Source organism: Alosa sapidissima, chromosome 2 (genome assembly GCF_018492685.1).
Source record: "Alosa sapidissima isolate fAloSap1 chromosome 2, fAloSap1.pri, whole genome shotgun sequence".
In the NCBI taxonomy this organism is placed as follows: Eukaryota; Metazoa; Chordata; class Actinopteri; order Clupeiformes; family Clupeidae; genus Alosa; species Alosa sapidissima.
Genome location: NC_055958.1, coordinates 9695379 through 9710706, shown reverse-complemented (window position 1 = coordinate 9710706; position 15328 = coordinate 9695379). Strand labels below are relative to the sequence as shown.

Sequence of the window (15328 nt, the reverse complement as noted above, 5' to 3'; positions counted from 1 at the left end):
AATAGTGGCCCTCAGGGAATGAGGCCACACAGAGGGACACAGCGGCCCCCCAGTCAGTGCTTGTTGCTCACTTAAGAGCTTGACCTACATGCACAGACTCTGCATGGGTACTGCGTATGTTGTTGAGACGCTATGCGTTGCCGTTCTTGTGCCTCCCACCACACTTCACGGTGGTTCTACCCACTTCTGTCCCTCCTCACCACTCGATGGTTCTGATGCAGGGAATCAGCAAACTGGCGGCGAGCAACCAGTCCCAGCAGAAGACATACAGAGGGGACAAAGACATTCAGAACTCAGCGTGAATTCCTCTCCGGTGTCTGCTAGGGAGACTAGCTAGTCCATGGACTTGAAAGACATTTTTTTTCAATTTTGAATAATGCCGAGGCACATTAAATAACTGCACATTGCATTTGAGGACAATGTGTGGGAGTGCACACCCCATTCCTCCTCACATTAAAGCTTCACTATCCCTCGAACATTTTTGAGGTGCACAGATGCAGCTTTTGCCCCTTGAGACAGGATGGCGTCAGCATTCAAAATGTTTTAGACGACCAGATGCTGATGGCCAACTCTCCAGCGATCCTCCGACATCACCTAGCGGCCATTCTCAGTCATCACAGCCATCCATGGTGAACTCGACTGAAAGAGACGTTAGCCCTTTCTAGCCTCAAACACTCCCAGGACCTGGCCCATGACCGATAGGCTTAGTATTGTCATATCACTTAACAACTTTCGCCAATATCACTGACATCAGACAGAGTTGATGGTTTATGCCACTCAATAGCCTGCTCCAGGGAGTATGGTGTGCTTCCCTTACCACTGATGACTGAGGTAAATATTGGCTCTAATAATCTAATAAGCCAGATAACTTGCCTGTAGGATGAAAGCAAGATAATGAGTTAGTTTGTTAAATTGCAAGGAAGAAGGTAAGAGTAGCCAGTCATTATGATTGTTATAAATATCAGTCGAGGCAGCCACGGACAGCAAGTTGCATGTTGGAAGGAGACATAAGAGGGAAAAAATATACTATAAAATAGTTTCATTCACATCTTTTTGTTTACTCGACCTTCATAGTTATGTGTTGACTTATTTGCACATATCAAAATAAAGTGAATTAAACAAAGCTTCCAAACACAGTGATAGAAATATGTCGGCCGCCAACAGACGCTACAGGGCTGTACAGTATGGCTGTCGACACTTATGGACCACATACACAATTACAATATCAGTGACATTTCAAATGTGCAACATGGATATTGTACCGTGCCAGGGTCTGCAAGTAGAGGCAGCCAATTTTGTTGGGCATATCCTCAGAAATGCCCTCCTTAAGACTGGGCAACTGTCCATGGAAGGGCTTTGGTGGATAATGGCAAAGAAGGCTTGGTTCTGCTGCACTGCTCAGAGACAGTAGGAAGAGGGCATTGGCACGGATCACTTGGTGAGCTTCCATGGTGGGCAGAGCTCGTGGGGTCTTCACCTGCAGAGGTTTCTTCCTGGACTGCTTCACCTAGGACGGATTGGATAGAATGTTATTCTGTTGTCGTCATTCTTTAAAAAAAAAAAAGAAAAAAAAAAGAAAATCATTCCGCTTATATTCTTGATGCTGCTTCTCCTTTTTTAATAATATTATATGACTTTCTGAATGACATGAGAATCGTTAAGACAAGTTTCAAAATAAAAGCCATAGTTCATTTATTTTCTACTAGGCATTGCGGAATATTCAATAACTTTAAACTAGTGACATCATAATAGAGCAATAATATGTGGGTTTGAATGGGCAGATTTAATCCGATTATAGAATCGGATTCATGCAGTAATCAGAATAAAAATACTCATATTAACACCTTGATCAGATAAGCTGTTCACTTATTAACTGTTATTGATCATCATGTTTACACACTATACTTGTATGCGGTGGCGGACCGTCAGGGCCTTCAAGGCCTTCTCTGAAGGCCTAACTATTTTCAAACGAATGAAAAATAACATTTTACTTTAATAACATTTTACTTTACCATTTATTATTCGCTTCTTCTTCTCCTTCCCGATCGTTCTTGACTAGACTACTACCATATCCTACCACTGTCCGCTATATTTGATTGACAGATTGTGTGAACAAATACTGAGGGGGTGCGATACATTTTTATCCAATCACATGTCTTCTCTTGTTAAGGCCCGCATCAGGCCTTCACAAGGAATCACTGCGTTTTCGGTACCTAAGCAACCATTAGAAATCATATGTTTGGATTCGGGTTGATTGATGGCTACATCTGACTGATTAGCCAATCAAATCTACCTATTATGGCAAGGAAGGCAGGTCCGACTGCAGTTGGGCCTGCAATGTTCGAAAAGAATTCTTGGAACCGTTCATCACGAATTTTGATGCTATCTATTTGAGGAACTTCGTGAGCATCTTCTGTCAGTCAGACTGAAGACTGACATTCACTGGAAAAGTACATGTCACACTGACATGGCTATGGTTATAGCTATGGACAGTATATTGACCGTTTTGGTTTAAAAAATATATATTGATAAGCCTTCATTAAGCAAAATTATATCATGTAACGTTACAGTGTCAACTGGACTACATTAGCAAGATGCACATAATATCAGCTAGCTCTGCACGTACTGTAGCTGGTCAGTAGCCTATGCAGGAATTGCTAAGTTTTGTTTCATGTTTATTTGATAACATAGACTTGTAATACATGCTTGTAATCTGGCCCTTTTCTATATAAAAAAAGTGTTTTGTGTTGCTTGCAAACCGCAGTGCTTGGTTACTACTAAGTTGTGTGTGAGTTGATGTGGCTTTGGTGAAGCTGTCTGGATTGGCATCTATGTGAAAATTGTCATTTGCCTTGGTTTTTTCTGCCCTGCTAGCTAGTCTGACTATATTTATATATCTGTGTTTTGTGGACATTATTGGTGAAATCAATGGCGTGGCCATCAGACATTATGAAATAGGCAACAAGCAGTAGCAGCATAGGGCAAAACATTTTCTGACTTTTATGTGTAATATCATGGTGGTGTGCGGAGACATTTTCTTATAATTTTCTGTTAAGACATTTTCTCATTTGGCAAACACTGTAGGATAGCCTACTGTAGTTCCACATTAGCTTAGCTGTTAGCAATCAGAGCAGCAGCACAACCTACAACAGTTGCATTGTAACGTTAACGTTAAAGCTATAGCTAAGTAGGAGAGCCCTACAAACAGTCTGAAGCAAGTTTGCTGATGTCAGATTAAACTATTAAATGAACACATCATTGTAGACCTGTGGCAGTGTCATATGTGCGTGCAAGTCATGAACATAGTAGGCAACCGATAGCCTAAATATTTCAAAATAGTCTGCAAAAACCCATAGGCCTACCTGAGCGCACTTGGTGTTCACTTTCAATATGACATGGACTAAATTGCACGTCTTCACCGGACAGTAGCAGGCAGCAGATTCTAATGAATATGGGTGATAAATAAGTAGCCTAGCCTAGCAGCCTATTCACTTTGCTGCGGATAAGATCTAAGCAATGCGGAATTCAGCTCGGAACATTAATTGTTTGTCTAACGAAGATTCTAGAGTGCTACACAGATTTGCGTTAGAAAGAGAAAACTTTTTTCCCCCACCGTGAAATGCTGGAAATTGCACATTTTAACGCTGAAATGCAAAAAAAAAATCTTCGGGGGGTACCCCCCGGAACGCCCCCCTATTATTATTTTATTTTATTTATTTATAAGGCCTAACCACTGAACGCACGGTCCGCCACTGTATGTCTGTTTTAAGATTTTTTTAAAAAGAATTATTACTGTAGGTCAGGCTTCCAATATTGGTACCATTGAAATATGATGCCCTTTTCATGAGCAAAAGGCTGTATTTGACACAAGTAGATACCTTTTCTCTGGCAGCTGTCTGCTTCTCTCTGAGGTACTTCTCTCTACAGCGATCACACACAAGGTACCAGGTGCTCCCACCAATGCCTCCGTCTCCACAATTACCAGCCCAACCCCCACAGAAATGCCCAATACTGTTATAACCTTGGCCTCCAGCATAACGACCACAACCTAAGAAAAAATTGATAAACATTAGTATATTCTTAACTGACACATCAAAGAATATTCATATGAAAGAGCAGGAAATGTCGATCAAGTTCCTACCTGGATGGGCTTGTCTCATGTGATAGGTGACTGGATAGGGATGAGATTCTCCACACAGTTCACAGATGGTGTCCTTCTCTGGGCCTCCCATGGCAAGTTGAGCCATCTCCCCAAACAAGTTCCCCCTGGGACGCACCTCTACCTTCTCTTTCTTCTTTTTTTCCTTTTTAGACTTTCTACTGTCCTTTTCATTCTCCTTTTTCTTCAGGATAGCACTGGAGCCTGGACTGGGGAAGATCATATTCTGGGTGGCAGCTTTAATGGTGGCCATAGAGATGTCCTCCCAGAATGCCACAAGATGCTGCAGAGTGAGAGGCAAGATGGACTTTGACCTCATGGAAGTGTGACTGGTCATCTCATAGGACATATGCTCTCCCTTACCGTCTTCACACTTCTCAGGCAGTGGTGGCTCTTTGAGCATGGAAAGCACCTTATTCTTATTGATGCTACCCATCTTAGAGATGTCAGGCCCATGAGGGGAGATGTTAAACATGTTGAGGGCAGAGGAGATTTCCAGAGAGTGCCTATTCTTAAGTTTGTTTTCCTTCACATCTATACCTTTCTGGCAAGTAAGGGAACTACGAATGGGAGCATGCTCCTTGTTCAAGTCCGGGTTAAACTTAAGAAAGGAGGAACAGGCCATGGCATCATGGACAATACCTTCATGCCACAAGAAAGCAGCAAAAACAGCACGAGCACACTCTGCCACTGAAGGCGACATGGCCTGCTTGGCTGGCTCTTGGCGCAAAGTCTCTCCCTTAAAAAGAGGCCCTGATTTGTCCTTTTTAGGGCGCAAGTGTCGGCTTGAGGTCTTACGGCTGACCTTAGGTGAAGATCGGCTCTCCAGCTCTTCTTTAACAGGAGCTTTCCCAATGCTGAAATGCACCTTGCAGGAACCCTCCTCAGCACTCCGCAGCTCAACATTTTCATCATTTGTTTCATCAGTAGACAGCAAGGTGCCAGAAGTGCAAACCTCCACTACCTCACTGTGAAGGTTCTCCTGAACAACATGAGGTGACGGAGTGCGATTCTCCACATTGCTCCGACCTTTGCCACTATCCTTAGGAGGGATTTTTGGCTTGGGTGAGGTGGACCTTCCTCTTAAAGGTTCTGTCAATGGAACTTTCTTCTTCCTAAGGGTATCAGGATCTAAAGTGTAAGAGTCAGACTTGGACCTCTCACGGGGGGGGTCCAGCCGAGCCTTTGAACATGGACTACCTTTCAGAGGAAGATTCTTGTCATGGGGAGAAATAGAGCGGGGAGCGTTGGTGCAGGATGGGCTTGATCTACCAGAGTTGAAAGCCTTCTGTTTTGGAGAGGAGGACCGGGAGCCCGGATTGGGTGATTCAGCCCGGTGGCTTGAAGTCCTCTCATCAGCCTTGAGGGCCTGCAGAGTGTTATGGTTTGGTGAGTGTGAACGGCTATGGCAGTCTGACTTCAGCTTTGCAGTGTCTGACTTCAATATCAGAGCCTCACTGGCTGACATGCTGTCATTCTTGATTTTTGTGTGGTTGGACAAATTCCGTCCCTGGCTGTCAGATTTAGTGGAGCATGTCTCTTGTCGCAGTTTACCAGCCGGTGAAATAGGGCAGACAGTCAGGTTACCCCGGTCACCTGCACATTACAGCATTAATAGATTACATATCCTAACAATATAAACCACATTAAGATCTTTCTGTTTTACTAATTTAATTCTAAAATTCTAAATTAATTCTACACACAACATGGGGGTTAAAAAATTCTCAAACCCATTAGAGTTTAAAGACTAAAGTCAAACCATGAACTGCATAAATACCCCTGCATTTGTTTTATCATTTAAATGTGTATTTGGTGTCAACATTTTTGTCCAATAAGTCCTTTGTCCAATAAGACATGGGGTCTTATGACTGCCTGTTGCGGAGATATGCCTTTTCAATTATGGATAGACACATCCTAGACAATTGATGCAAATCCAAGCTTTTCATGTATTCCTCTCCTCTCTCAATAAGGGTTGGGATGTCCCTTTAATTGGCATTTGTACAGTAAATTGGGAGTGTTTTGTTAGCTTACATTCATCTTAAATTAGATTTTGTAAACGTTACTGGGAAATATGTTCACTTTTCCTGCTTCAGCTGATCACAAAATTTAATCACAGGAACTTCAGGGCTAACTCCCTCACTTAAACTGCAGGTTGTAAGCAACAGGCAATTGCAATATACAGCTTCAGTCAAAAGAGTTGCATGTTTATCCAGTAACCAACAGTTCAAACTATTCAAACTAAGTCTGCTTCACTAACTTTGTTTTAGTTGCCCGCTCCTAGTTATTCATCAGTGTTTTCTCTTTCTCCTTCCACCAGTCACACAGTTTTTTAAAGGAGCCACACCACTTTCATGACAAGACACTATGCTATATGAATGCTATTCTGTTGACCTTTACATTTGTCGTTACTGTGCATGGTGGACAGGACAATTAAGTCTGTGATTGGTGATAGACTTAAAAACCTTTTCTGCACATTAATAATATTGCAATAATACCGATAACCATGATAATTTTTTTCACTATAATTGTGAAGTCAAATTTTCATACTGTTCTATCTCTAGTCACAAATACAATATGTATTAATCTACTCTCGATTCCAGATTTCGCCAAATCTTAAATAATGGATTTGTTATGGCAGAACCTTAACAATCAGGATAAGATGCATCTGGTCCTACTTGGAGAATACTAGTTTCTCAGATGTGACCTGCTTTGTACTCTGTTAGGGTGACTACCTAATGCTTTGTTGAATTTGTATGCTTTATACATATGTGTATTTTTATGTACTTACTCCTGGGGGGCATTGTTGTGTTTTGGTTTGCTTTTATTTGTTGCTGTTATGTATTGTAATTTGTGTATGTACACAAAAAATGAGGTCGCACCAAATATTGATTTGATTTTTTAACACTGCATTTTGTATACTGTTATTAGATCAATTAGATAAGTACAAAGTACAGTTGTTTTGAAAGAATCCTAACATCCATAAATTCCTGTCACATTTTCCCAGTACAGTACACATTACATTTATGACTTGTAGATTGGTGACACCAAGGCAAACTATGGTGATGCAAGTAGTCTAAATGGTCAATCACAGTGGTCAAAATCATGACAGTTGTATGGGAAGGGATCACCTAGTTGATGTCAACACTATACAATACTAAAATGTATTTCACAATGTCAGGTTTACCCAGTGTAATTGCCATAATTGACTGTACTTGTTGGTTCCAAGAAAGATAACAAGTTTGTTAATTCAAAAAATGCTTCCATTCAATCAAAGCCCAAATTAGTAAACTCCACCATGACTCTTACAAATTCTGTTGCACAATTTTATGCTTCACATTATTTATCATATTAGTCTTAATTTAACTTTGAACTCCCATAGGATGAGCATTTCAAGTTTTTCTATAGGCACATGCTTTTAGTGAGGAGGTTAATCTGGAAGGTTTACAAACTAACCCAACTAATTTCAGATGCGTTAAAAATTCATGTGCACAAGGTTATGCATTGACTAATAATTTCTTTATGCATTTAGGCCTTTCGTCCACATGTAAACTGTGTTTTAGCTCACTCATATTTTTTTTTAAAAAGACTTCATGCTTACAAATGTCTTTGGCAAGTTAGTTAAAATATACATTTTGTCCAAACAATTTTCCAACAGTTGATCAGGAGATCAGATTTGTTTGGCTTTTAATGTCAGAATTTCAGTTCACATGCACTCAGGTCACTGTCTCTTTAAAGCGTGAAAGTGATGATGTCCTTATTAGGGGTCAACTGAGGGCACATCTGTGGCTGCATTTAAGGACGTCCCTGAAGACTTTGTCTCCTTTTGCTCGTCATCAATGGGAAATCAAAATCAACATAAAAAATTAGCAAAGATTGAGCCTCATTGAGAGCAATTTCCAAATGTTTGAAGGTACTACAATCATCTGTACAAACAATATTACAGAAACATAAACACAGATCATTCAGTGAGAACAGGTGTACATGTTCTCAAGATGAACTATGTTGATGTGAAAGGTTCAAATGCATTCAAGGCAATAGTCAACAAAGTTGTTGTGGGTAACCATTATGAAGGTATCTGTATCCACACTAAAGAGTGTGGTGTATCATCATCACTTGTTCTCTAGGGATGATCCACCTCAAATCAGCGTAGCAAAAGAGGTCTTAAGTTTGCAGGGGAGCACTGTGACAGATCAGAATTTTTTTTTGGATAGGCGAGACAAAAATAGATTTGTTTGACCAAAATGATCAACATCATGTATGGAGAAAGAAGGGTAATGCTTGTAGCCCAAAGAACACCATCTGAACTGTAAAGCATGGATGGTAACATCAGGGCTTTTCTTGTGTACTTCATTAAATTGGTGACATCATGAAGGTGAAATATTTGGATATTCTGAAACTTTCGTTTGGAATGGCCATAGAAAAACCTTTTCCTTAAAGGAGAAGTGGTGGATAGTTTAATGGATATTGATAAGCAGATAGTTTAATGGATGAATGAATGGTTTAAAGATAAAGAGAAAGTTGGATAGAAGATGCCTTGTATTAATATTCTCACACCATGAGTTTCTCTCCTTTTATGTCCATAGCAGCCAATGACCCAGAGGTATTCCTTGCAGCATGAGATGGTGCATTGTCATGCATAAAGATGATTTTCCTATGGAAGGCACGGTTCTTCTTTTTGTACCACGGAAGAAAGTGGTCAGTCAGAAGCTCTACATACTTTGCCGAGGTCATTTTCACACAGTCAGGGACCCTAAAGGGGCCTACCAGCTCTCTCCCTATGATTCCGGCCCAAAACATGACTCTGCCACTAGAGTGCGGATTGGGCCGCAAATTTCTGTCCGAACCCGGCCCGCGTCCGACAGAGTTGCGTCCGAACCCGACAGGCAGTTTCATTTGTATGTCCGAACCCGACCCAAGCCCGACGCAGATGATGCCTGAGTTATTCCCATGCTAGTCATAAAACGTTCACGTTTGTGGATAGCCTGTCTTTTTAGCCCATTAAACGGAACACACAACAAATTGTCTACAGAATCAGATGAGCGTGCACGCACGCAGGTCACACACAGCGCACATTAACACAAGAGGCCCAAGCAAGCATAGCCTATTGAAATAGAATTCTTGTCTTACCATTGACGAAAAGTCTTAAAAATGAAATGCAACAGTCGTTGAAACTACAGTGCCTCTGTCACTGATCCATATGCAGCATCGACGTTAATTGGGGCAACTCGAGGAAATCCTCATCCAGTTGAACGAGACGACCTTATAGCCAGGGCTGTAGTCAAGACCACCTTTGTCGAGTCCAAGACAAGTCCAAGACCAGGACTAGTCGAGACCAAGTCAAGACCGAGTCCAAAGAGGTTCGAGTCCAAGACAAGACCGAGTCCAAAAAGGTTCGAGTCCGAGTCAAGACCGAGTCCAGGATAGGAAAAAAAGTCTTGTGCATGACAGTATCAAGACAATCATTTTGGGTTATTATTATTATTATTATCTAAAAGCAAAAACAGTGTGAACACACCCAGGATTTGTAAGTGTAGCCATTCCCCTTCTCCAATATTATTATAGGGCTGTCAAACGATTCAAAATATATATTTTGAAATGAATTAATCTCGATTAACCGCAATTAAAAAGTTCCTAAAGACTAAAGCTTCAACATAAATCACAAAATTAATGAGTAACCACAAAGGTAAAAGTAAAACACTTTTATATTATTTAAATGATAATACTGACACAGTAATTGTGTTTTAAAGTATTAATTTCTTAAGAAATACTACACATATGATGCTGTTTAACTCATTTGTAAATGGTGCACTGTTACTTTAAGCCCATTGTGGCCACGTTCTCATAATGATCTTTTTTTTACCAGCTCCATTGAAATATAGCCTATAGCTAGTCCACAAGCTCTAATATTGTTTGTACCACATGTATTGTACAATATTAACAATGATAAGCATGATATTAAGTTGGTATAAACAGTTTTCATTCCTTTGGAAATAGAAGCATGTAATGACATGATGATAGCTAGACATTTTCTGTTTGCAATTAAAAGTGAATGATGAGCCTGAGCCAGTCACCTAGCTATCTGAATGGACTGTGTTTCAATCGGCATAATATGTGCTTCATGTAAACAAATTATTGAAGACTTCAAGATTCACCAGTTCCATTACACAAAGGCAAAGACAACTCTTCATATTTTTGTCCATTTTTCAAATCACAGTGAGTGCAGCCTACATACATGTTTATAACTGGTCAGTAGTGGAAATCGGATAAATCCGCAATCTCCTCTAACCTCGTCTTTGTTGCCTTCCTTTTATAAGTTTCTTATATTAAAAAGGAGATATCAATTATCATCAACAACGACAAGCCAGCTGGAGCCTGCCAATCGTTTTCTCTCCTTCTCGTGTGCGTTCAGACGCGCTCTTAATTAAATGGAGTAGCATACGTTCAAGTTGGATCTTAATGGAGAGGAGCCGAAAAGTATCATCTTTATGTAACTGTTGCAGTTGGTGCATTTTGACATTGTAAACGTTATCTAACAAGAGTGAAAAGCAGTTTGCAGTAAAGCTACTATTTGGCTAAATGTTGGTTCCTCTTTATCTTCAGCTAACTCCACAGACAGTAAAATAAACTCTCAGGCTTGCGGTTTTAGGTTTTGCGGCTTCCGTTACGTGACATCAGCCCCCCACAAAGGTAAACACTATTGAGTTAATATTTTGTAGCGCATTATGTATTTCAAAATGAATCGCGGCGATTAACACGTTAATTTTGATGGCCCTAAAGACACCTGGACTCGGTCGAGACCAAAAGCCATATTTGGCAAGACCAGTGGCCGAGACCGAGACAAGACCAAGTCCAAATACTAGCGAGTCCGAGACAAGTCCGAGACCATAGAAAAACGGTCTCGAGTCCGGACTCGAGTCCAAGAGCGGACTCGAGTACTACAGCCCTGCTTATAGCCTACCGGTTGCCTATGTCTTTACCACAGTATGCAACGCAAATAATCTTAAAATCTCCTGATAGGCTAACAACTTTTTTTAACGTCACCCAAGACTGTGCTTATGTGCATATGTGCGAAATGTGCATAACCATTTGTTTATGTAGTCGTGACAACGCGTGTGCATTTCAGACGGCATGCCTGAAATGCGTTGTCACGATAAACAAATCTTGCACACAGGAAGAAAGCTATTAGGTCTTTTTTACATTTTACTTTATTCTCAAAAAACAAACGTTTGCATCATGTAAAGCAGACCTGTTGGTTACCCAACATAATAAGGAATTTAAATGTAAAGCTTCCAATGCATATCGCCCCCATGTGTCCGAACCATTTAAATGTTGATGATCTAACATGTCCTTTTCTAAACATGCTACTGGAATTGTTGTCAAGTCTATTAGCTCAAACCTGCTAAAGAGCATGCTTGTTCATGCAAACAGAATTAAATCAAAGAATTGTCATTGTCAAAGGCTTACTTAACCACGCTTTAACGTAGTGCACACCAGTTGAAACCAGTTTATACATAACCTATCCAAACAACAACAAAGAGTCCATTTATCTTAGACAACATAGTTCCGCATTATAATCATTACCTTACTTTATTTTGCACAAGCGCGAGTTGCAATTGATCTTAAAAATTGCCAATATTAGATATGACATCTCAGATTTCATGGGCCTGTTAACATTTGTTTTAAGAATGCGTCTTAGGTAAGCCGATCAAAAGTGGTCAGCCAAGACGTATCACTGTTTACACATGTATTTAAGGTCGAGTCAGAGACGTTGCTGACCACTTGTATTTAGATTTCACTACTGTCAACATCATATTCATTAGAACTCCAGAGAGCTATAGAGCTCTCTGCTTCACCGCCTTGAGCTTGTTGATAATGAGACAGTGGGAAAATTGCTCGTCCATCTCCTCTAGCTCATCCCCATAGCCCACGAGCCCTTTTTCTCTCTCGCTTTCACCAAATGGCAACAATGAGAAGCCCTGTAATCAGTGTGTGCTTTCTGTTGCCTGCTCACTTATGTGCGCACATCAGGCATGATCTTGCAACTTTGATCAAAGAGAATATAATATTATTTTCAAAGAATTTAATGGGTGGTGATGAAGGCACGTACCCTGACCCAGCACCCCCTGCATCCAACCATGACTATGCCTTTGTTGCATTCCTGACAGTGATGTTTGTTAATGTCTTGACATGCACCTCAATATTAGATAGTGTCATTAAGTTCCATAATGATCTAAATGATTGGAACCATGGACGCGCCAGAAGAGCCAGAATATATTCAACAGAGGCTATGGTATGCTTTATTTGGCTCAACCCTGAAGTGAAAGGCGTGGTAACGGTGAGCTAAATACCTTGGTGGTATGGAATGAACAAATAGTCATAGTAAACTATGTAAAAGAGACAAGGCTTAATCAATTGCAGAAAGAAGTTCTGAACACACCGTAGCTGCATTTTTAGGAAGACATGGAAATTATGTTATAGCTGTGTTTGATACCTGCTTATAACTCATATATATATATATATATATATATATATATATATATATATAGATCATGAAAACTACACAAGTAGCCAATGGCCCCAAAATTAGGTTTTAGGGTGCAAATGCTGACTGTTTTTCAAGATACTCAAAGCAAAGTTTCTTGTCTCAAAAATGTCTTTTCTTTCTCTGTCTTATGACAAATAAATCAAATCTATTGAGCTATAGCTTAGCTGCGAAATTGTCCTCCTCTTGTCTTAGCCCAAGTCCAGTTTAAAGGTCCCCTGTGTAACATTTTCAGTTGTTAACAAAAATCAACATTTCTCATTCATAAATGTGGCCCCATTCATGTTTAATTACCACCACCACCAAATCGAAGCATACCTATTGGCTTAGAAATCCTCATTTACATTTACATAGCGCAGTGTCGACTCGCCGTGTACGTGGGCCATTTTAAAATAACTTTGGCCAGCAAGGGACATATGCGAAATACAGCTCAGTCTTTGGCGTCTGCATGCATACAAAAAGCATTAGCTTGGATTCATCTGCAGAATTTCCCTACATTCAGCAATGTAAGTTACGAGCCCATTTTCTACAAGTCATATGTCTTCCTAACAATCCAACATTGAAATTGTATTTTCCAATGAAATAAATAAAGAGAAAAATAACTTTGTTTCTGATCTGTCACCGGCTCATTTGATCTCTAGTTTCTAGACCCAGAGACAGTTGACAACCTAACCTAATATAGTTTTGCTAGGACTAGTAGACTATACACAAAGTTGCTGAACGTGTGCTATTTCAGGTTAGTTTGCAACAATATACAAGTTTAACCAAAATCCTTGGCTGCTACCTAGCTAGCGAACATAACTAGCTGTTAGCTAGCTAGCTCGGTTAACAGGCACCATGAAACTATTTATTCCATGTCCGAAAGAGTGTTTCATTGACATCACACACAAGCAATGGCAATAAAATAGTACACAAAATTTTATTAATATGTTGTTATTGCTTATTCAGAGAGAAGTTTATGCTTCGACGTGCCTAGGAGTCCAGAACTTGTGCCAGTTTTAATGTGTGACGGCTCCCGTAGTTCTAAACGAGGCAGGGCTTAAGACGTTGGTTGCTATATAACTCCTAACCACTAGATGGGAGAATTTCTTACACAGGGGGTTAAATTTAAGATGTCAAAATACTCTGTTCTTCTTCTCAATCCATTGTTCTCTCATCCTCTTTCTACTACGGGTCCTTCAAGAGATGCAGTTGAGAGTATATTTTTGCATGATAGCAGGTTGGATATGGAAGATTTGTGATTTTACAGTCTCTTATAGGGGTGTCACAATTTTGAATTTTAAGTTGAAATCGATCGAAATACATCTCAATATCGAACTTCGAACTCAAAGGTAGAATCGATGATGTAGCCAGACCCCCTATGTCACGTCCAGTATGTCACGTCCAAGACGCAAACACACACACACACACACAGATACACACACAAACACACACACACGTGTTGAACTGCAGTGTCAACACTCCTCTAACTTTAGGCTGCAGCCAGTAAAAAAAACACATCAACCAACTGAAATCAAAGCCCCTCTTGCTACTCTGAAATCACCGGTGTGGAAGTATTTTGCCGTTCATTCACGTAACTTACTCAACTTAACAAGTGAAAAGATGATGTAGTTACAGTCCAAAATTACTTGAAGGCATAAAATGCACATTGATAAGTGCATATTCCATGAACACTAACCTTGGGTCTCTTCGGAGTGTGCTGAAAAATCAAATTATCATTCTGTGTTGTTTCATTTTATTATGTTCACGTCTATGTTTAATGTTTGTTCTGTTTACAACCTCGCGGTTGGAACGGTTTCAAAATAAAAAGCGGTTTCAAAATAAAAAGCGTTTTCAAAATAAAAGCCCCTGAAACAGAATATAGGAAAAGGCCAAAAAAGTAACAATTATAAGGAATGTATTATTAGTAATTAAAAAAGATCGAAGATCGAAAATCGAATCGAATCGTGACTTTAAAATTAAGTCAAATCGAGGATTTGGAGAATCATGAGACCCCTAGTCCCTTAGGTAGAACTCCTACTTTAAATGAATTAATTTCCATGGAAGGTAAACTTCTCAGTGACACCACAGTGTTGGTGCAACATCTCCTGATCATGTTGAGGATTTCTGTCAAACCTGGCCCTCTTAAATGACCATCAAGGTCAAATGGGCTGATTAGGTATTTATGGTGATAGAGGATCTTTACTCCTCCTCAATGCTTAATTATCTGATTGGGAATTCAAGGTCATGCAGGCAAAGGTCAAGGTCAACCTCTGTCAATAACAAACAGAGTTAAAGCTGGCAGAGGCATACTAAAGGTTAAGACGTTGGTGGTAGAAGCTCTGTGTAAATAAAGGTGTTTGATACTTGATGCTTGATTTTGAGGACACTGAAATGAGCTTTTAAAGAAGTTGCCTGAGGTTAATCAAAAAGTGAGCCATTGGTTATGGAGCTCAGAAGCCTGTGATCACAATATGGTCTGACTATAGGCATGGTGTTGGCATGCTCTGCAATATGTGCAACCTTCAGTATCTCATCGTGTCATCAAGCCTTTATAGTGATTTTACTGTGCCAGGTTTTATGAGGATCCTTCAACATATTCAGTAGACAGATTTCAATGTGTTTGTGCAAACAGTGGAGGAATATCT

General features: G+C 40.1%; 1 protein-coding gene across 14 annotated transcripts in view; it reads right to left on the bottom strand.

Annotated features, from left to right (window-relative positions):
* Positions 1-15328, bottom strand: part of mycbp2 (MYC binding protein 2) — a 301458-nt gene that overhangs the window by 92355 nt on the left and 193775 nt on the right. For all 14 annotated transcript variants that reach the window (XM_042066141.1, XM_042066068.1, XM_042066086.1 and 11 more), the window contains 3 exons: positions 4142-5755; positions 3879-4048; positions 1263-1507 (listed from right to left, as the gene is read on the bottom strand). In XM_042066141.1, the coding sequence (XP_041922075.1) occupies positions 1263-1507; positions 3879-4048; positions 4142-5755 (2029 nt within the window). The remainder of the gene's footprint in view (positions 1-1262; positions 1508-3878; positions 4049-4141; positions 5756-15328) is intronic.